A 21,395-nucleotide genomic window follows, 5' to 3' on the forward strand; every position below is an offset into this window, starting at 1 on the left:
GTCATTCCTTTGTGCCTCAAGAATGAGGCAGGGGAGCATGGGCTCAAAGGCCGGACTGGTCCAGGGGAACTCTGGCCTCTCAGGGAAGGGCCTGATGGTTTCTACTCTTCCTGTCTGCTCTGTGAGCCCTAGGGGAGGACCCAGCATGGGTAGGCCTGGCCTCTGGGCCTGAAATATGGGCTGGTGTGGAGCCGGTGGGAGCCATGGAGGACTCCGGAGTTGGGGAAGGCCCTGGGCCCTTGTGCCTATAGCCCGGCAGAGCCATGCAGAGGAACGGAGGGGACTTCCCTGTAGTTCGGCCATCGCCTCCTGTGCACACATGTATGGACACACACAAACACACATGCACACCCCTAATGTCAGGAAACAGACCACTAGACCCACCTACACATACATGTTCAGCCTCACGGGCACCCTCAGTATACTGAGTCCACTTAAACATATTGGACACAGAACTCCCCACCCCTGCACTCATAGAGGTTCATATAAACAGGCAAGTGACACCACAAACCAAGATGGCAACACATTCGCTTCATGTGCACACCCACACACAAACACACACTTTCCTCTGACATCAGTAATTATGATGACCTAGTGCATTGCGTATGCATGACTACACACATAAACACACACACATGTGAGCACACATATATCCCTGAGACACACATGTATAGACAAACCCCTTCAGGAGCATTCAGTTCTTCGGGCCCCGTATGGCCAAGGTGGAGGCTGCAGTTTGTACTGTGGACACTGCTGACGGGCTCAGTCCTCCATGAGTGGGACGAGCCTTTGGAGAGAAGCTGAGTGCTAAGTAGCAGGACTGGGTCCTCCACACCCTCTCCTCTGTTGCCCTTTGAGTTTTGGCTCCATGTATGATGAGGGGGAAGTGTGTGACCAGGAACGGGGCTCAGCTGATGATGGTGATGGAACTCAGATCGCCTCCTGCTCCTCCTAGAAGAGCCGTGTTTCCACGTGGAAGTGCAGGAGGGGAGGTCAGCCATCCTCCTGACCTATGTCTTTGCTTTTGTTTACATCTTTCTATTGAAATGTAGTTGGTTTACAATGTTGTGACAATTTCTGCCTTACAGCAAAGCGACTCAGTTATACACATATGTGTGTGTGGTAGTTGCTCAGTTGTGTCTGACTGATACATTAGAACCTTGTTGTTTATCCATTCCAAGTGTAATAGCTTGCATCTACCAACCCCACACTCCCAGTCCATCCCTCCCCCCCCACTGCCTTGGTGACCACAAGTCTGTTCCCTCTGTGAGTCTGTTTCTGTTTCATGCTGCTGCTGCTGCTAAGTCGCTTCAGTCGTGTCCTCTGTGCGACCCCATAGATGGCAGCCCACCAGGCTCCTCCGTCCCTGGGATTCTCCAGGCAAGAACACTGGAGTGGGTTGCCATTTCCTTCTCCAATGCATGAAAGTGAAAAGCAAAAGTGAAGTCGCTCAGTCGTGTCCGACTCTTAGCGACCCCATGGACTGCAGCCTACCAGGCTCCTCTGTCCATGGGATTTTCCAGGCAAGAGTACTGGAGTGGGGTGCCATTGCCTTCTCCCCTGTTTCATTGATAAGTTTATTTATTTTAGATTCCACCTATAAATGATTATCTCCTTGATTCTGGGCACCTCCTTCCTCCTGGGCCTGTCTCCTGGGGTAGCCATCCTTCTACAAGTCTGCTGGTCTTTGAGGTTCCAGAGCTGCCCAGCCCCAGGGTCTTATAGCGGGTAAGCAAGCTTGGCAGTAAGCTTGCTACGTGGCAACCCCACTGCACACGTGGGGTGAGATACTTTGGCAAAGGTCATGTTTGCAGGGAAAACACTTGCAACCACAAGCAAACCTGCCCCTCCCTGGGTCCTCCCTGGTGGACCCTGTGCACTGGGGAGCCTCATAAAGCAGTTTCCACACCTGCTTGGGACTGCAGAGGGCTTGGCTGGGGCTGAGAGTCTACCTGTCCTGGGAACCGCCTGAGGTAGGAATAGATATGGGGCTGGAGCTCCTCCAGGGAGGAGCCTCGATTTCTCCATCTGTTCAATGGGGATGCTACTTCCAAAAGCCTTCTGCGGAAGGGTCCATCGCTTATCTTGCTGTGGGACCCTGGGCAAGTGCCGCCTCATTGGGCCTTAGTTATCTATCTGAGCAGCAGCCCCCTACCCCCCACCCTGGTCCCCCCTGACTCCTTCTCCCTAAGTCCACTGAGATGGGCTGGGTGGGGAGAGGCTGGGGGCCATGTGAGAGGCCTACACTTAGGACATTTCCTCGCCTGGCACAGGATAAGATGAGGATGGGAAGCACCCTGGATCCTTCCCTGGAGGGTTCGGACAGCTGGGCACAAGGCCAGACTGAATTCCTGACATCAGGCAACACAGCGCTGGCCTTGGGGCACTGGGCCTAGGCTCCCTCCTGGGGGTGGGATGCTGCCCTCAGTCTCCCCATCTGGGAGTCCCCCCATCCTCCTCTGGCATGACTTGGGTCCCGCACCTGCTCCTAATTTGCTGCATGGTCCTAGGCAAGACCATGTCTTCTCTGGGCCTTGGGACCATGTCCAGACCAGGTGCCACTGTGGTTGCTGAAGAAGCAGGCTGGGATGGGGATTCTTCTCAGAGCAGAGATGCAAAAACTGATGTGCAGGGTGGGGGGTCATGGGCAGGGCTGGGATCTCCGCTCATGGTTTGTGACCTCCAGGTTGGGATGGGGTTTATACCACCCCAGGTGGGGCCATTCTGGACCAGTTCCCTGATGCTTGTCCTCACTCCAGCCCACAGATCCTGGGGGGAAGGGGCCAGGGCCACCATGCCTGGGGCGTGTGGGCTGGGCCTGCTGCTGGCGCTGCTGTTGCTGCCCATGGTCAGCGCCTCCAGGCCGGGCACCGTGTTCAGACTCAACAAGGAAGTGTTGAGTTACGGTAAGAGATGTGCTGTCAGGCTGTCGGCCATGTGTGTGTGCGAGAGGGTGAGCTTGGGCGTCCATGCCTGTAGGTGTGTGTACATCCTAAATGTATATGTGTATCTATGAACTCAACCCCCATGGGGACCTGGATTTCTCTTCTGTCATTGTGTCCCTAGGCCCCAGAAAGTGCTGCTCAACAAATGTTTATTCAATGAATGCATGAGTGGAGGTACATGCCTTGTCCAGTGTGCACATGGTTTCCATGCCCAAGTGATGTGAGGACGGGTTGGTTTGAGGGGCTCCTTTTGCTTATGCATGTCTGGTATGAGTTTGAAAATCCATGGAGATATGATGTGCCCACTTGCATACTTGAGGGTTGGGAGGGTGCCTAACCACTGGCATGTGTGCAAGGCCATGGTGCATACCTCGGGTTGTGTAGTGCTGTGGCTCTGCACCCTGGGATGTGTGTGTGTGTGTGGGGGGCTGTGTGCACACATGTGCTGCAGAGGGACACATCTAGCACTGCACTTGGGAACATCCAGGAGCTGGGCCCTCCCTGATGGCCTCCCAGGGAGAAGAACCAGCCCCTCTCTGGGCCCTTCTTTGCAAGGCGTCTATCCCATGTCTCTGTTCCCTCCTTCCAAGTCCCGTCTAATCCCGGAGCAGGGAGCAAAATGAGGACATCCAGGCCAGGATGAGACAAAAACTGCCCTGCAACTGCCCCTGGGGAGGCTTTTGGGATCCCACCAAGGTTGGTGAGAGGTCAGAGGTGAGAGATCAGAAACTCTTTACCCCAAGGCCAGACCACAGTCAGATAGCAACGTGAGGAACTCAGGTCAGACAGTGGAGGGGACTTTCAAGAGTTCTGGAACACAAATGGTTGTGGAGGCAGGTGGCTCAGGGAAGCAGCAGGGTCCCCCCTGGGGCGCACGACGCTTTCCGGAACATTGTATTCGGACAGATGGGCAGACAGTGAAAGCTGTCAGTGATCCGTGTCGGAGTGGCACAAGGATGACTGCAGGCCCACTCCACCCGGCCCCCCTCCCGCCACGTGCTGTGTGAGCCTCCTCTGTCTCCAGGCAGCCCTCCCAGCTGCACCTGCCTGTTTCTTCTCAGTGGAAACAAACTGCCAAGAACACACTGCAACACACCTCCTCCATGGCCAGGCTGGAGGCTTTTCCTTAATACTGCGTCATCCTCCCCATCCCGTCCTGCAAGCCCCAGGGTTCAAGCCCATGTCAGGGGAGAACTGTGGACGGAGTCCAGAAGCCTGGGTGTGAGTCCAGTTCAGCCACAGTCAGGCAGGAGAGGGGCCTTGGGAGCATGGAGACCACACCTTTATGCTCCAGGGTCTGTGGAAACTGAGGCCTCGAGGGACACAGGGACTCCCTAGGTCTTCCGCCAAGTCAGAGGGAAGTTCAGACTGGGTTCCTCCTCTGATTCGTCCTTCCTGCACCCCAACCTCTCCTTTTAATTCTACTCAGGTTTGATTGTTTAATTAGCACCTCCATCGGCCCAGCAGCCCAGGTGTGGGAGAAAGTCCAGGGCCTGGAGGGCTGGGTGTCTTGGCCCAGATCCAACTTCTTCTTGCCCAGGTCCTCAACCTCTTGGTAAACTGGGTATAATATTGCACTGACATCATAGAATTTTGAGGAAAGCTAAAGCTCTCAGAACAATGCCTGGCATAAAGGAAGCATGATAGGAGTGCTAGCCATTATTATTACAAATAGCCATGTGAGCTAATATTTATTGTGAACTGAATGGGTCTTTCCAAGGACCCCATGTGACAGGCACCATTTCTGTTTTTTTTTTTTTTTTTTTTTGAGTGCGTGATTTGAACAAGGAAAGTTTAATCTATATTGAGAGAGAGAACTGGAGTAACAGGGAGTTGGCTAGTAAGAGTTACGAAGAATTCTAAAGAACACAAGTTGTTGTTCAGTCGCTTAGTCATGTCAGACTCTTGGCAACCCCATGGACTACAACATGCTAGACTTCCCTGTCCTTCGCCATCTTCCAGAGCTTGCTCAAACTCATGTCCCTTGAGTCAGTGAACAAAGAACACAAGAGTAGTAGATATAAGGGAAAACCAGTACCCTTAAGGCTGAGGTGAAGACCCAAGAAGAACCATCCCATCATGAGGGCAGAGATCCAGAGATCTTAATGGAGATGGCAGAGCATTGGCTTCTTGTTGTTGCAAGGGTCACAGGGATGTTTCACTGGGGACACACTGTCTAGAAAAGACTCGGATGCTGGGAAAGATTGAAGGCAAAAAGAGAAGGGGTGAGCAGAAGATGAAATGGTTGGATGGCCTCACCAACTCAATGGACATGAATCTGAGCAAGCTCCAGGAGATAGTGAAGGACAGGGTAGCCTGGCGAGCTGCAGTCCATGGGGTCTCAAAGAGCCGGACACGACTGAGCGATTGAACCACAACAATCCTTCAGGAATTTGGAAGAAGCACTTCATGGTGCGATGTCAAACCCTGGAACTTGCTAGGTGCCGAGGAAGCCTGCTGGCTGCCAATGGAGTTAAGAAGCTGTCCTCTGCAGGAGTCTAGTGCACGTTCATGTGCGTCTTGGGCCAATATAGCTCTCGACTGGTGCCTGAGATAAAAGCTGAGCAGCCGGCTCCCTAGATACTCAGCCTTATGGGCTCCCAGTAGGTACCTGGTATGGATAAAGAAAGAGTATGGGAAGCGGTGACCTAGGCTGGGAACGGGTCCTTGATGTCTGTGGCTCCAGCATACACCACAGTTGCCCAAGTCAAGCTCTGGAGAAAGTGCAGGGGGAGGGGAGGTGCCAGTTCCTGAGAAAGCTGACAGCTACCGTTCTAATCATTGTAGATTGATTTGCAGGGAAACTGAGGCACGGGGCAGCTGCACAGGTAGTGAGTAGCAGAGGTGGGTCTGCACCTAGATTTTGAGGGGCTCCTGAGCCCTCAGCCTGCAGGAGAGATTGCTCCCACCCTCTCCCCGCAGGGCGGGGAACTGCTCCTTCATCCTGGGGCCTTGTGGAAGCTCCCAAGGAGGTGGCAACTGATCAGGGCCTTGCAAAAGGGCAAAGGGTGTTACTGTTACTGTTTTTGAGGAGAGAGTAGATAGGTGGGATTTGGAGGGGCAAAGAGGAAAGACACGTCTGGGAGGGCCCTGTAGGGTCATGCACCTCAGGTGGCCCCCTGTGTGCCTGTGGACGAGCCCACCCCTTCCAATCTCTGAGTGCTTCTCACCCAAGGTATGGGGCAGATGGTGGGCTGCTCCTGAGGACGGCCTGACATCGCCCTGCTCTGGCCCCTCAGCGGCTGAAGCCGGGAAAGCCCCGCTCCAGAGGGCCCTGCAGGTCACAGTCCCGCTTTTCCTGGACAGGAGTGGAGGGGTCTTCCAGCCCACCAGGTGAGTAGCTCAACTCCAGGTGAGTGCTTCCCCTCCCCACCAGCTAGATGAGTGCTTCCCTCACCAGATTAGATACTCCCACCTGCCAGGTGAGTGGGCACAAGAGGCTGTAGGAGCTGGGACCAGACAAGAGGGTCTGTTGCCTCTTAATTAGTAGATTTCTATGCACAGAATCTAAGACTCTGGTTCCTAAGTCCCCAGGGCTGGCAGGACTTTGGCTACTTCTTCCAAAAGCCTAACACTGAATCTAGACACAAATGTGAGTCTAATATACCCTTCCCCACAAAGCAGAGACTCAAAGGCAGAGGCAGGTGGGAGCACCTCAGACTCAGACACTTGTAGGAACTGGGCTAATTGTCCCCATCCAGTGGGAAACAGACTCACTATAGGCAAGACTCCTGATTTCCAAGAAAATCCATCTGCATATGCATGTATATATACTATACATGTTTAGGAACTCATACATGTATGTATATATGTATATTCTTATAAAAAGTCATGTACATCTTTTGACCGCTGCTAGCAGCAGTTTTATTTCTTCATTACTGACATCATCGTCATCAACAACAAACAGGTACTTTCTTCCTCCTGTGTATATTGCATTGTGAGAACAGATGCTACACTCTATGGTACGAAGCTTATAAATGCGGTATGCCGATACAAAGTTGAAGCCATTAAAAAGAGCTTAATAACAACTTCTTGGAGATAATTAAACCTGGTCAGGATGTTGAGAGAATTGAGGAAGAGATTTATTTGTTTGGTTTTGCTTTTTTCTTCTGATCTTATTTTTACATTTGTTATTATTCTTAATTAATTTTTAAAATGTGGAGTATAACGGCGTCACAATGCAGTGTCCGTTTCTGCTGAACAAAGTGGACCAGCTATCTGTGTACATATATCCCCTCCTTCCTGAACCTCCCTCTCTGCCCCCATCCTCCCCAGCGGAGAGAGTTAGAAACAACACACAAACTCAAATATTTAGTAAAGGATTTACTTGGGAAGGAATGAAAGCGGAACCTCTCATGTCATGGGCTGCTGAAGGGTTCTCTCAGTTGCTCCCAGTGGACTTTCCTTCTGCTCCAATCTTTAAATAGTGCTAAGCATGGCAGGTTCCACCACTCTATGCATTGTCACAGGAGAGCCCAGAACCATATCTGTGTATTTAAAAATCTAAAGTTTTGAATGATGACAACTCATTTAAAAAAATGTTTAAAACTTGCAAATGCTAGGCAAGTGAAAATGCAGCTGGTGAGGAAGCCCCCAGTTTGAGACCCTGGGGTAGGGCTGGGCTGATGATGTCGGGCCTGGGAGCATCAGTGTCCTGAGGTCGAGGATCCCTAAATGATTTGCAGTCTGGCCACACAGAGGCTCAATCATGAGATTGTTGGAAAACAGCGCCAGGATTCCTTGTTTGTAGATGTGGGAACACATCCAGAATGGTTGTCAAGTGAAAAGAAGTAGGTTCTAGGTCAGCTTGTGTCCCAAGAAGAGTCATGGAAAGATGTCACCCAAGTGCTAACAGAGGGTGCTTTGATGTGACTTTTAACATTTGCCTGGAGAATCCATGGACAGAGGAGCCTGGTAGGCTACAGTCCATGTGTCGCAAAGAGTCGGACACAACTGAGTGACTAACACATTCACTCTAACATTTATACCACTTTGTAGTGCCCCCACCTCCCACAATTAACTACTGTGCAGGAGAAAAAAAAAACACTTTTATTCAGGAAAAAAGAAATCATAGGTTAGCTGGAGAGTGTTGAGCGATCGAAACAAGCAGCTTTGAAAGGAGTTGAGCTTTCCATTGCTGAAGTGCTACAAGCCAAAGCTGCTGACTGGAGGAGGATTTCTGCCTTCTGTGGATTCCAAAGTTTTTCTTTCCCTACCTTCCCAGTTTTCCAGATCTCCATCAGAAACTAAAATCCCTCCAAGACCTGAGTAATCATCATCTCACTTAATTCATGCCTAATGTTGGGATGCCCTTTGCATCTTTTCCCTACTGGCTGGTTGGTTAACCTTGCTTGCATGCCCCCTATGATGGTGAACTCACTACTTCTTCCTCATCCCATGGTTTTAGTTGTCAGAGGTCCTTTATAAATACCAACAGTTGGGTAGGCTCCGAGCACCCTCCCCAGAGTTGATGCCATGGTTTAAAGGGGATTGCCCTGTCACTTTGACTCCTACCCTACAGGATTCAGATTCTGAACGTCGATGTGTCCCACCTCCGCCTGACATTTGTTGCCAATTTTGGAATACGCTTGTTGGCAGCCACCAATTTTACTCTCAAGATCTTCCGGTGAGTCAGTCTCCTTGTTGGGAGTGGGAGGATTTTCAAGGACTCTCTGAGGGTAAAACGGACGAAAGGGATTTAGCAACTCCCAAGATCCCAGCTCAGACCTTCTCACTCTGTTCAGCACCCTCTCTCTCCAGTGCCTTCTCTCCCATCCTCCATGGGGGAGTAAGACAGTGAGAGAATTTCTGAGAATCCAGACCCTGCTCAACAGTTATGCAAATGGAGAGAGTCACTTCTCTGACCTCAGTGTCCCTCCTTTGTAAAAAACCAAAGCAAAAGAAAACAAAACAAAACTTTGCAACATGTCTATGGGCTTTCCATAGAAGTATGTTTGAGGGCTTCCCAGGTGGTGTGAGTGGTAAAGAACCTGCCTGCCAGTGCAGGAGACATAAGAGACGCGAGTTCAATCCCTGGGTTGGGAAGATGCCCTGGAGGAGCAAATGGCAACCCACTTCACTATCCCTGCCTGGAGAATCCCATGGACAGAGGAGCCTGGGGGTTTACAGTCCATAGGGTTGCAAAGAGTCAGACACGACCAAAGAGACTTAGCAAGCAATGGAGGTTTGAGTGGATGGATTCACTGCTGTGATTAAAATTATATTACCCCTTTCATGTGCAAGGCACCTGGTGCTTAATAAAATACTAGACTTGTTTCTATGCATCAGTCACTATATATGCATTTAATTTTCAAACTAGGGGTTGTGTGTTCTTATTTTAACTCCTCTGTCCTGATACTACCCTTTTATGAGCGCTAGTGGGCCAGGCTTCAGGTAGGATGTTTTCACATGATTGTCTTTAGAAAACTCAATATAGTAGCCTTGTGAGATAAGAACCACCAATCTGATGTCCATTTTTACAGAAGAAGAATCTGAGGCTCAGTATGGGGAATGACTAGCCCAGGGTCTCACAGTAAGAGGGTGCAGGGAGCCAGAGCTCACAGCCATCAGCTGCAATGTCTGTGACCCTGAGTGGAGTTTGGGGGTGTGTCCTGCCTGCCCCGGGGGAGGGGGGAACAATCTCATGCTGAGTAGGGCCCCCGCCTGTGTTAAGGGGTCAGCAGGCACCGGCCCCTGGGTGGGGGAGGTTGTGGGGTCTTGTATCTGTCACTGCGGGCTTTCTAGGCAGTGCCACTCGGGCTCAGGACTGGTGTCCCCACAGTGACCCGGAGCCCCTGCACCTGCTGCTCCCCACAGCACTGCTGGCCGACACCTCCGTGGAGCAGGGCTCCATCGGGACCCCCCTGGTCAGCATCTCCAGCTGCTTCTCCATCTTCGACAAAGCCATCGTGTTTGATGGCCACAACAGGTGGGTACTGGAGGCTGGGCTGCTGGACCCTAGACACCGAGGCTGTGGTGCCGTTTCTTGAACTTTCTACTTCATCCAATTCCGATGATGGATCCGAGAGCCAGCCTGGCCCCTGCCCCGCTCCATCGCCACCAGCATCATACCTATTTTATGGCTGAAGACACTGAAGTTCAGAGAAGGGAGGGGACATGCCCAAGGTCCCACAGCGAGTGGGGAGCAGTGGGCTCCACCACTGCTCTGCGCCATGTGACAACGCACACTGCCCACTAACGTCCTATTTGGAGAGAGACTCTGGGCTGGCAGCTGCTGTTGGGAACCTCAGAGGACTGCCCCGCACTGCGGAGATGAGGAGTCTGAGGCCCAGGGAGGGGCTGGGACCCGCCAAGCTCTCCCCATGAGTCAGGCGGCTGCTTCTGTTTTGGCATCTAAGGCTGACAGCCAATCCACCTCCAGAGCACCACTGTGTGCTGGACACGTTCTGGGCCCTTTCTCTGAGTCATCTCACAGTAGTCCTACCAGGTCGGTGGAGTCATTTCCCTCATTTTGCAAGAGAGCAAATGGAGGCACAGAGTGGTTAAGTGACCTGTCTAAGGTCACACAGTTAGCACACGGGTTCAAACTTGGCAGCCTGATCAACCCCACTGCTATGAATTCCTCTGCCTTGTATCTACTCCTTCCCGCTCATGGGTGGGGACTCACTGCAAGGTGGTTGAGTATTTTATCTTAAAAGGGAGCAACATTTACCCAAAGACTGGACTTTTTCCTCAGACAAGGCTTGGGTATAAATCTATTCCCACTTGGGCCCCCTGCTCAGCCTGTGTAACTCACGATCCCCATGGTCCCTCATGGTCCTCGCGGGCAGGGTCTGCTCATGGTTTATTGATGGGAAAGCAGAAGCCCAGAGTTTGATGCCATTGAGAACATTGGCGCCTTCCTCCCGCCTCCCCAAGAGGCCATTCAGCGAGGCTGGGCCATGCCTCATGTCAGCGTGTTAGGGAACCAAGGAACCGTGACTTCTCATGGATCCCCATTCTGAAATACTGACTCAGACCTACGGCTCAGTGAGGAAGGGACTGTAATAGGTTTGCCACAGAGAAATGGGGCCCATGCAAGGAGCAGACCTGGGCCCCGCCAGCCACAGCCCCACCTCACTGGGCTCAGTGGCCCTGAAGCCAGCTGGCCAAGAACGTGGTCAAGTCCAGTTTTTGCAACACCCTCTGTCTCCCTACTCTGCCTGGCCTCATTCTTGGCCACTTCCAAATCTTGAGACCAATGGCCCTTTCTTGGTGGCTCGGCGTCTTCCACTATGGGGACAGTCGTGCTGGTTCCATGCCTGGCATGTGGCAGGGTGTGGTGTGGGCACAGACTTTCCTCTGGCACCCCTGGCTCTGGGGAGAGACAGGCCACGCTGGTGCTGACCTGGGCTCGGGGGCCTTTTCTGGTCTCCTCCTCAGCACAGCCCCCGCGATGCTGGCCCCGCTGCAGAGTCACATCAGAGCTGTGCTTCAGAGCAAGGTAAAGGACCTCCTGCCAGAGCCTGCAGGATGCGGGGTGGCAGCGAGTGAAGAGGGGGGTCGCAGGCACGGAGGAGCGGGGGTTGTTAGTGCTCCTCCTGGGGTTCCTCCACTTTCCCTAGAAGGCCGGGGAGGAGGTGGGGCTGATGGTCCAGAGCAATGACCTGCGGTTGTGGGGCTGGAGGGGAGGGAGGCTCCTCCGCTCAGACCCAGTGCTGTGTGGAGGGGAGTGCTTTCAGGGCCGTGAAACTTCTGAAAAGAGAACACAGTGGGAATGGACGAGGGCCTGGGCACCAGGGGCGGATGTGATCCGGGTCCCCTCCTCCCAGCTGGGACCCTAGACAAGTCAGCTGGCCCCCCGCCCCTCCTTCCACGTCTGTAAGGGGAGAGGACAACTGTCCCTACCTGGCCCCTGGTGGGCAGGCTGTGGGGCTGAGAGCATTATCACCTTGTGTAGTTTACAGCAGCTTGGGGAGAGTGAGCATTGCCATGAAGGCCGCAATGTTAGCTCCTGTCATTGTCTGCGGGTGGCTGACTTGGTGAGCGACGGTGTCCCAGGGGCCAGGGCCCCACTGTCCTGTCCCTGGGGGTCGCCAACTGTCCCTCCCTGCCCCTTCCCACCCACCCTACCTCCAGTAGGGGCAATAATGGAGACCAAGTCAACCCACTGTGTGCCATTTCACATGCTCAAAAGGTAAGCCTCAGGATCCCCATGCTGCAGATGAGAACACTGAGGCTGGGAGGCAGAAGGCAGTGTAGTCCTCTCCTCTGCTCCAGTAGTCAAGCATGGATGTGAGGGTTGGGCCATAAAAAAGGCTGAGTGCTGAAGAATTGATGCTTTTCCACTGTGGTGTTGGAGAAGACATTTGAGAGTCCCTTGGACTGCAGGGAGATCCAACCAGTCAATCCTGAAGGAAATCAGTCCTGAATATTCTTTGGAAGCACTGATGCTTCAGCTGAAACTTCAATACTTTGGCCACCTGGTGCGAAGAACTGACTCATTGGAAAAGACCCTGATGCTGGGAAAGACTGAAGGCAGGAGGAGAAGAGGATGACAGAGGTTGAAATGGTTGGATGTCATCCCTGACTCGATGGACATGAGTTTGAGCAAGCTCCAGGAGTTGGTGATGGACAGGGAAGCCTGGAGTGTTGAGGTCTATAGGGTTGCAAAGAGTCAGACTGAGCAACTGAACTGAACTAGCTGCTTCTTGGTCTCGCCTCACTAAGTCCTCCCTGGATCAGCTAAGACCACCCCCGGGCTTGCAGTCTCTCCTTTGCCCCACCTTCTGTCACACTGACCCCAGTTTAATCCACTTCTGGTGGCCCACTGGGCTGGGAGGACTCCTGTCTCCCTGGCCCGGCTTGCTGACTGCAGCCTACCTCCACTGCGGGGAGCATCCTTCCATCAGCTGGGCCTCTGGGCTGGTATGCAGCAGGCTTACCTGGCTTGGTCTCCTGGACCTGTCTGTGGTCACTTCTGCTGTGGCCCAGAGCCCTGTTCTTTCCTCAGTGCCCACAGGCCCCAGCATCCGCTCTGAGACCCCAGGGTCCAGAGGAGGTGCTGGAAGAAGCCCACTGGCTGGTGCAGGAAGGAAGGGCTCCCAGGCCTTGGTGTCCAAGTTGGACAGGGTCTCTAGACCCTCCCAGCCTTGAGAGCCACCTCTGTCTTTCTGCAGCTGTGCCTGAGAATCTCCAACCTGGTGCAAGGTCTCAATGTCCACCTGGGCACTTTAATTGGTAAGACCGGGGAGCATGGAGAAGGGGCTGGGGCCTCTGAAATCCTCTGGGATCCCCATGACCCTTCAAAGACTCCTGCTATGCATCAGAGTTGACCTCTGGGAGATCAGTCATCCTGGAATTTGGGATTCTCCAAATTGTAGAACCAAGTCTTTAAATATTTGTGTGTGTGTGTGTGTGTGCACACGTGTGTGCATGCATGCGTGTACTAAGTCACTTCTGTTGTGTCTGACTCTTTACGACCCATGGACTGTAGCCCACCAGGCTCCTCTGTCCATGGAATTTTCCAGGCAAGAATACCGGAGTGAGCCATTTCCTTCCCCAGAGACAAGCCTCTGATAGGTCTTCAATTTACAATATGGAACTAAAAGCAATAAAGTAGGTCAGCTTTATCTTTTTAGTGGTATTTATCAGAATTGAAGAACTATTGGTAATTACCCATTCCCAGACTGATCAAAGAATGCATCTTCTGGTGATTCGGGAGGAAATCTGTGCTCAGTGATCCCCAAGTAAATTCAGGGCATCCTCTCTTTCTTCACAAACCCATTTTCAAAGCTGCTTCTGTTTGAAGTGCACCTTCTCGCACCTGAGGGCTTCCTTTGCCTGGGACTCTGGAGTTTCTCCTGTGTTGCCATCACTGACTTTGCGAAATCCAGAGCTGTCTATCATTGGCAGCTGCACTAGGCCATTGGTTGGTTTTGCCTTTGAGTTGGGGGTTGTATCTAACCCCTTACACAGCCTGGGACAGGTGTGCAGGGCGACGTACTGGTGTTAAGCCAGGAAGGATGTCGGGCAGGGTCCACATTTATCTGTAGTGACTTCTTCAGTGAATGTTTTTATATCAGGGTAGCTCTTTGGCTTTCTTGGGCAAATTTTACCAATCTTATGAGGTTGCATCATTATCCCCAATTTGTAGATGGAAAATCAGAAGCTCTGAGTTTAAAGTCCTCAGCATGGTACCAACACCCTGCATGAATCAGCTCACCTGGATTTTCTCCTCCTCACATGTTCACCTATCATCCTGTCCACACTTCACAGCCCAGCTAGAAGTCTGGGGAGCATATCTTGAACTCCCCCACTCTCCTCACGACCCCAACCCCAATATTACCTTAACAGGAGGTACTGAGAGGCCAAGGAAAATTGACTTGGAATCAAAGGATATGAGTATGAATTCTGGCTCATTTGCTGTGTGACCTTAGGGAAGTCACTCCATCTCTCTGAGCTTAATCATTCCATCCAAAAATAGGAATCAAAATTTCTACTTTTCCAACGTGTTGCTATTGTACAAAACAGCATGGATTAGGTGCCTGGTATGCCATAAACTCAATAAGCCTTAGTCTCTTCTCTCCCTTCAGAGGAATTGTCTTCATCAAAATGCCTTGGACCCAGGTTCATACCAAAAATCAGCTCTTGCCCTTGTCTTTGCTTCCATCTTGGCTTGGTCAGGGGATGGTTGTGCCTGGAATGACCCTTCTCCTTTCTGATTTAGGGTCTTTAGTCTTCTGCTGATTGGGAAAGAAGAAACCCAAACTGTTAGAATGGTGTCTAAGAATCAGCAGGTTGTGAGCACTCTTGGGTGTGTATTTTTGCAACTTAAATTTGCTTACTCATGGGGCCTTTTCCCGCCTCTTTTCTTGGCCTGGGTCTGGCTAAATGAGGTGTGCGGGCGTGTGTGTGCTCAGTCACTTCAGTCATGTCTGACTCTTCGTGACCCCATGGACCACAGCCCGCCAGGCTCCTCCGCCCACGGGATTCTTCAGGCAAGAACACTGGAGTGCTACTCTCTCCATTTATCTCACCAGCTCCCTCTTCTTCCCTACCCTCGTCCTAAGTTTGTTCTCTATGTCTGTGTCTCCACTGCTGTTCTGCAAACAGGTCCATCAGTAACGTCCTTCTAGATCCCATACACATGTGTTAATATATGATAGTTACTTACTTCACTCTGTGACTTACTTCACTCTATAATAGGGCTCTAGGTTCATCCACCTCATTAGAACGAACTCAAATGCATTCCTTTTTATGTCTGAGTAGTATTCCATTGTATATATGTACCGCAACTTCTTAATCCATTCATCTGTTGATGGATATACACTAACATATGTAAATAGATAGCCAATGAGAATTTTCTATATGACTCAGGGAACCCAAACTGGGGTTCTGTAATAACCTAGAGGAGTGGGAATGGGTAGGAGTTGAGCGGGAGATTCAAGAGGGAGGGACCATATGTATACGTATGGTTAATTCATGTTGATGTATGATAGAAATCAAGCCAATATTGTAAAGCAATCATCATTCAATTAAAAATAAGTAAACATTAAAAAAGAGAATACCAAACTGGGTAGCCATTCCCTTCTCCAGGGCATCTTCCCAATCCAGGGGTCAAACCTATATCTCTTATGTCTCCTGTGTTTGCAGGCAGGTTCTTTACCAATAGTGCCACCTGGGAAGCCTGGCTAAATGAGGCATTGGTGGGTAATGCTGAGTATGTCATCTTTTGTTCTTCACCCTGGTTTCATTCAGGCCTCAGCCCTGTGGGTCCAGAGTCTCAGGTCCGCTACTCCATGATCAACACCCCTACCATCACCAACGACTACATTTCCTTGGATATCAATGTAAGTGCCTCCAGCTCCACTCAGAGCCGGGGCCTTGTTGCCGCCAGAGTCCTTGGTGTTCTGCAAGATTCCTAAAGCGGCAGGAGAGTTGAGGGGAGAGGAGCTGGGATGGCATTCCAAGAGGCAGCGTGGCATGTAGGCAAAGGGCTGAGGCTAACAACACACGTGGCATCTTGGGGGTGGGTGGCATCTCACAGCCCAGGATCTGCCATGGAGTCGCCGGCCTATTGAGGCCCCGCTTCTGTTCTCCTCCTCACCCCCAATCCGACAGGCTGTTCTGTTCCTGCTGGGCAGACCCATCGTCCTGCCTGTGGATACTACCCCCTTCGTGCTGCCACAGCACGTGGGCACCAAGGGTGCCATGGCAACCGTGGGCCTCTCCCAGGACCTGTTTGACTCTGCCATCATGCTGCTGCAGAAGGCTGGTGCGCTCAACCTGGACGTCACAGCACAGCTGGTGAGAGCTGGTCCTGCCGCCCTGGCACATGGGGCAGGAGTGCCCTGTTGCCCAGCCTGGGGAGACCCTGCAGAGGCCAAATCCTTGGTGGGTGGGGCAGTTGAAGCTTTGGGGCCACAGCGTGGCTACTGGAAAGGTTAGACAGATGGGTGGGGTGGGGAGACAAGAGGTGGTCTGGCCTGGGGAGTGACTGTTCTAAAACTTGCCATGTGTTGGGAGTTGATTTCAGAATTCGAGTAACAACCCGCTGAACACCTCTGTGCTGGGCCAGCTCATCCCCTGAGGTGGGTGATGTTTCTGGTCATTCCAGGGGCTGAGACCTGGGATTGGGGTGGGAGGCTCTCTGGGCTCTGGGGTCTCTGCTGGCTCATATCTGCTCTTAGTGGGGTTCAGCATCTGCCCTTCCATCTGTACATTCTCTGTCTTGGGGTGGCCCTTCCTTTGGCCCAGGCATCACAGTATTTCCTCCGCTCTGTGCAGCGGGCAAGAAGTGCCTACACTGTCTCCTCTGCTTCCTTTCCCTGATCCATCCAAGTCCAAGCTCAAGGGTTACCTCCTACGGGAGCCTTGTCTGATCCGGGGGCCTCCTTGTGCTCCCACATCCCTGAGCTACCCTCCCTCCTGGCACAGATCACAGGCTGTGACTGTCTTCATGTGGCCACCCATCAACTGGGTGTCCCCGAGGGCGGGAGTCAGGGGTGGACCCACCTCTGTGGTCCAGACACTTACAGCACAGTGGTGGCTTGATCAGCATCTATGGAATGACGAGTGAAGAGCCCACCCCAGTCTTTGCCCCCATGTGCCCTCCTCACTCTCACCCCTCTGCTCCCTAGGTGGCCCGTCAATTCCCCGAACCCATGCCCCTGGTGCTCAAGGTGAGGCTGGGTGCCACGCCCACAGTCACGTTCCACACCAACAATGCCACAATGCGGCTGCAGCCCTTCGTGGAAGTCCTGGCCCCAACCTCCAACTCGGCTTTCCAGTACCTCTTCTCCCTCAATGTGGTGAGTGAGGTGGGCTGGATGGGGCTGGCCAGGAGGTGGGTGACTCTCAAGGAGGCCTCACTTCCTCCCACACGCTTCTCACTTTTTATCCACACTGGTCTCCTTGCTGTTCATCAATGTGCCAAGACTTTCCTGCCTCAGGACCTTTGCACATGCTTTACCCTGTGCCTAGGACACACTTCCCCTGACTCTTGGCAAGGCTAGCTTCTCCTCATCATTCAGGTCTCAGCTTAAATGCTGCAGTCTTCCTCCAGGCAGGCTTCTAGATGGCCCGCATCTCTCCACACACCACTCTTCCTTTGTGACACCCAGCGTACTCTGAAAGGATCTTGTCTGATTTCTTTGGTTGTCGTTCACCTCCCCAGTGGCCTGTGTTCCACAAACACCTGAATGGATGGGGTGTGGGTGGGAGACTGGGATATCTGATGGCCAGCTGAGAGTTCCCACACGGTTCTGTGCCCTTTGACCCTGCTCTCCCCATGTGCCCAGGTAGTGAACCTGAGCCTCCAGCTTTCTGTGTCCAAGGTGAGGCTTCGGGGGACCACATCTGTGCTGGGGTAAGTGAGGCCTCCTGGACCCAGCAGCCTCAGAATGCTCCTCTGTGCACTGGGCCTGCAATTGCCTGTCACAGTGTCAGTCAGAGGAGCTTGGGGTACAGCTAGTATGGTAAGCAGGTGAGAGGCACTAGGCCCCATTCCCACCCCTCTCCTCTGGCTTCCCTTTCAGGAATGTCCAGCTCACTGTAGCCTCCTCCAATCTGGGCTTCATTGATGTGAGTATGGGGCTGGGGTCTCCAGAGACCCCCCTCGCTGGGTGGGGCAGGCCCTGAGCCCGGGGAAGGGGAGTGTGTGCCCATGTCTCTTAGCTTACTCTCAGGCCAGCAGTTCCTGGGGGCCTGATGCTGACACGACCCTGGGAGTAGCTGGGCTCTGCTTGAAGACTGGACAGGGGTGATCTGTTCTCATCCCTCCTGCTATACCTCTGTCGGTTGATCTGTCTCTGTGTTCACATGTCTCTCCTGGCCCCTTGCCGGGATGGGCCTGTGGTCCCCATCTCCCTGGCTCCATGGCTGCAGACAGACCACGTCCAGACAGTCATGGGCGAAGTGTTTGAGAAGCCCTTGCTGGACCACCTCAATGGTGAGCTCTGCCCTCTGCCCCAGGTGGCCCCTCTGGCCCCTTCCACCTGCATGCCTGCTCTATCTTGGCCCCTCCCTACATCCCAGGCTCAGAGGCTAAGAGGGTGGCTTTGGGAGTCCTGCTGCCTGTGTGTACATCTTAGCTTAGCTGTTTAGCAGCTGTGTGATCTTAGCTAAGTTCTGTTCCTTCCCCTAACCTCAGTTTTCCCTTCTATAAAGTGGGTATAGTAATAGCAGTTCCCACCTCCTGAGTATCTGTGGACCTCGGTGTCATGATGCATGTGAAGACCTCAGAGCAGGGCTGGCTCCAGGTGGCACTTCGTTACTGGCTGACCTTGATTTCTCTTTTCTCTCCTGCAGCTCTCTTGGGCATGGGGATTGCCCTCCCCCACGTGGTCAATCTCCAGTATGTCACCCCTGAGATTTTTATCCAGGAGGTGAGAGCCTTTCAGTGTGACCAGAGGGGTCTCCTTCATCTTTGGAGGGAGGCTGGGACTGGGGAGGTTAGGGGCCGGTCACCTCTCTCCTTCCCTTCCTGCTAGAGCACACAGTGGGGCCCAGGGTCAGCCAGGCCTAGGAATGCCCCCCTGCCCAGACCATGCCATGAATCAGCTGCGATGAGATGGGAAATTCTAAATGTAAGGAGACATTGGAGCAAAGGTTTCACTCACCCTCATCAAATATCATACCAAGTCACAGTGGATTCAGACCAGTTGTACTGTAACTCTGTGCCCTTGGATAGGCACAACCCCTCTGGAGTCTGGGGGAGGATGAGAGAGGGAGTCTTTCCAGGGTTGTACACAAATCTCCACAGGCCAGATGGTAGGAAGGGATCCTGACCCCTCTAAAATGATCCAATGTTGGGATCAGACATTGTGGGCCCAGGATGACATCCTACCACTTCTTTCTGCTTCACCTGAGCTACAAAAGGACAATATTCTTCCTAATTCATTCAATAAGATGTGCATGGGACAGAAAATTTAACCAAGGTCCTTCAAGCCCAACATCCGTGTCATTCACACTCCCTAAGAGGGACTGGCTGAGTGCTTTCAGGGAGGATGACCTCCTTGCTTGAGAACTATGGTCCCAAGGCAATTGGCAGGTAATAACCTGCGCCCTGCCCCCCCCCACCAAGAAGTAACCATCAGCACACGTGGGAGCAGGGCTTTTAGTGGGAATTTCCCCAAGACTTCCTTTATTGGGCAAGGTCAGTGGCTGACTCACCTTGGCACCCCCAAATCAGGCCACGTGGGACTGAAGTCAAAGGTCCCTAGACCAGCACTGCCTAATAGAATTTCCTGCAAGGATAGAGGTCTGCACTGTCCAAGGCAGTGGCCACTGTCACACATTGGGCACAGGTGACTATTGGGCCCTCAACATATGATCAGTGTAACTGAGAAGGTGAATTCTAAATCTTACTTAATTTTACTTAATGTAAATGTACAGTAGTCTTGTGTATCTAGGGGGAGACACATTCCAAGATGCCCAGGGGATGCCTGAAACTGTGGATAGATAGTACGAATGGGTGGATATCACATACAGTGTAGATCCACTGGACAAAGGGATAACTCACATCCAGGATAGGATGAGTAGGATGGCATGGGATTTCATTATGTGACTCAGAACGGCATGGAATTTAAAGCCTAAAATTATTTATTTCTAGAATTTTCCTTTTGATATTTTTGGACCATAGTTATACTTGGGTAAATGAAACTGTGGACAAGAGGTGGTAACTGTAATTAGCCAGGTGCTAATGGCTACCCTATTGGACCATGCACAAGTTACACAAAGACAAGGACTGGTTCTGGTTATTTTTCTGCAGGGTTCCCAACACCTGGCACAGGGCTTGGGTCGTAGTAGAGGCTCAATGAAGATTGAAGAAAGAAAGAGGAAGAGGAAGGAAGAAAGAAGAAGGGAGGGAGGGAGGGAGGAAGGAAGGAAGGAAAGAAAAGATCAGCAGGCCCCCAGGAAGTTTCTGTAGTGCAGTGTAGACAGTAGGGGACACTTTGAGGGGGTATGCCTGGTTTTGCTAGAGAGGCTTGGACTTGGAGAAGATACTCAGTGGTCTGAACTCCAGGTCACAAAACAGAGGTGGTCCTGACCACGTATGAAGCCCGAATCAAGCTCACGCTCCACACTAAGTGCTCTGCCTGTGTGATCTGGCTGCATCCATCTATCAGTAGCAGCCTTGCAAAGCAGTTGCTGTTACTGTCCACAAGAGACAGCAGGAAACTGAGGGCTGGAGAGGCAAATGGCTGTCCTCAGGATACACACAGCAAGAGTGGCAGAGCCTGAACTTAGAGCCAGGCTGGTGGGATGGCTGGGGGTCCTATGGTCCCTGTGTGGCTTCTGACCTGGCCCATGGTTGTCTCTGTCTTCAGGGCTATGTCGTGGTGTCCAGCGGACTCTTGTACCAGCGCTGATGGGGGACCCCTGAGAGAGCTGCTCTGGGGACCCTTTTGCCTTGAGCCACTTGGGAAACTGAGTCAAAGCCACACTTTCATCACCACTCTTATTCATCACCAGCAAGTTGGTTGGCCCAGCCGGGCTGCTTCATCCCATCCTGGCCCCTTCCCTCCAGACTCCCTTCCTTCCTTCATCCCCTTCTTGTGGGGAGCAGAGAGCTCCTCCAGGCTGTACAGATCTTGCATTAAACACCTACTCTTGAGCTGCAACTTCTAGCCAGGCTCAGCAAACTCTTTGTGTACTGGAGGCCAGTTCCCTACATGCAAGGCCTGGTCCTGTCTGTCCCTGGAGCCCCCAAAGTTGGCCTGGGAAAGAAAGCGGATGTGGCCATGTCCCTGCTGACCATATCTGTTGACAGCATCACCTCCTAGGCCAGGGGAGCAACGTGGATGAGCTGAAGTTACGAATGCCACAGTGGTACTTCAGGCGTGTGCCCTCACCTGGTGGCATCTCTCCTCTCAGAGTCACATCCCATCCTTCTCCTAGAACCTCATGAGAGCTCTGAGAGTCCCAGGGCAGAGCGTGCAGTCCCATCTCACAGAGGCAGAGATTAAGCCCCAGCAAGGAGGGGAGTGTGCCCAGAGTCTCCGAGCT

The 21,395-nt window shown here is 52.4% G+C and overlaps 1 protein-coding gene across 1 annotated transcript; it reads left to right on the forward strand.

The window, feature by feature from the left end:
• Nucleotides 1-2,794: 2,794 nt before the first annotated feature.
• Nucleotides 2,795-20,960, forward strand: BPIFB2 (BPI fold containing family B member 2). The gene is given in 16 exon segments (XM_070471848.1): nucleotides 2,795-2,906; nucleotides 6,185-6,278; nucleotides 8,467-8,571; nucleotides 9,727-9,873; nucleotides 11,328-11,388; nucleotides 13,064-13,124; nucleotides 15,645-15,736; nucleotides 16,008-16,193; nucleotides 16,423-16,477; nucleotides 16,682-16,683; nucleotides 17,027-17,197; nucleotides 17,687-17,754; nucleotides 17,924-17,969; nucleotides 18,273-18,336; nucleotides 18,696-18,772; nucleotides 20,717-20,960. Coding segments are annotated over 16 exon segments (1,383 nt in total). The 3' UTR covers nucleotides 20,759-20,960.
• The last annotated feature ends 435 nt before the right edge of the window (nucleotides 20,961-21,395 follow it).

The sequence above is a fragment of the Odocoileus virginianus genome, chromosome 9 (genome assembly GCF_023699985.2).
Source record: "Odocoileus virginianus isolate 20LAN1187 ecotype Illinois chromosome 9, Ovbor_1.2, whole genome shotgun sequence".
Taxonomy (NCBI): Eukaryota; Metazoa; Chordata; class Mammalia; order Artiodactyla; family Cervidae; genus Odocoileus; species Odocoileus virginianus.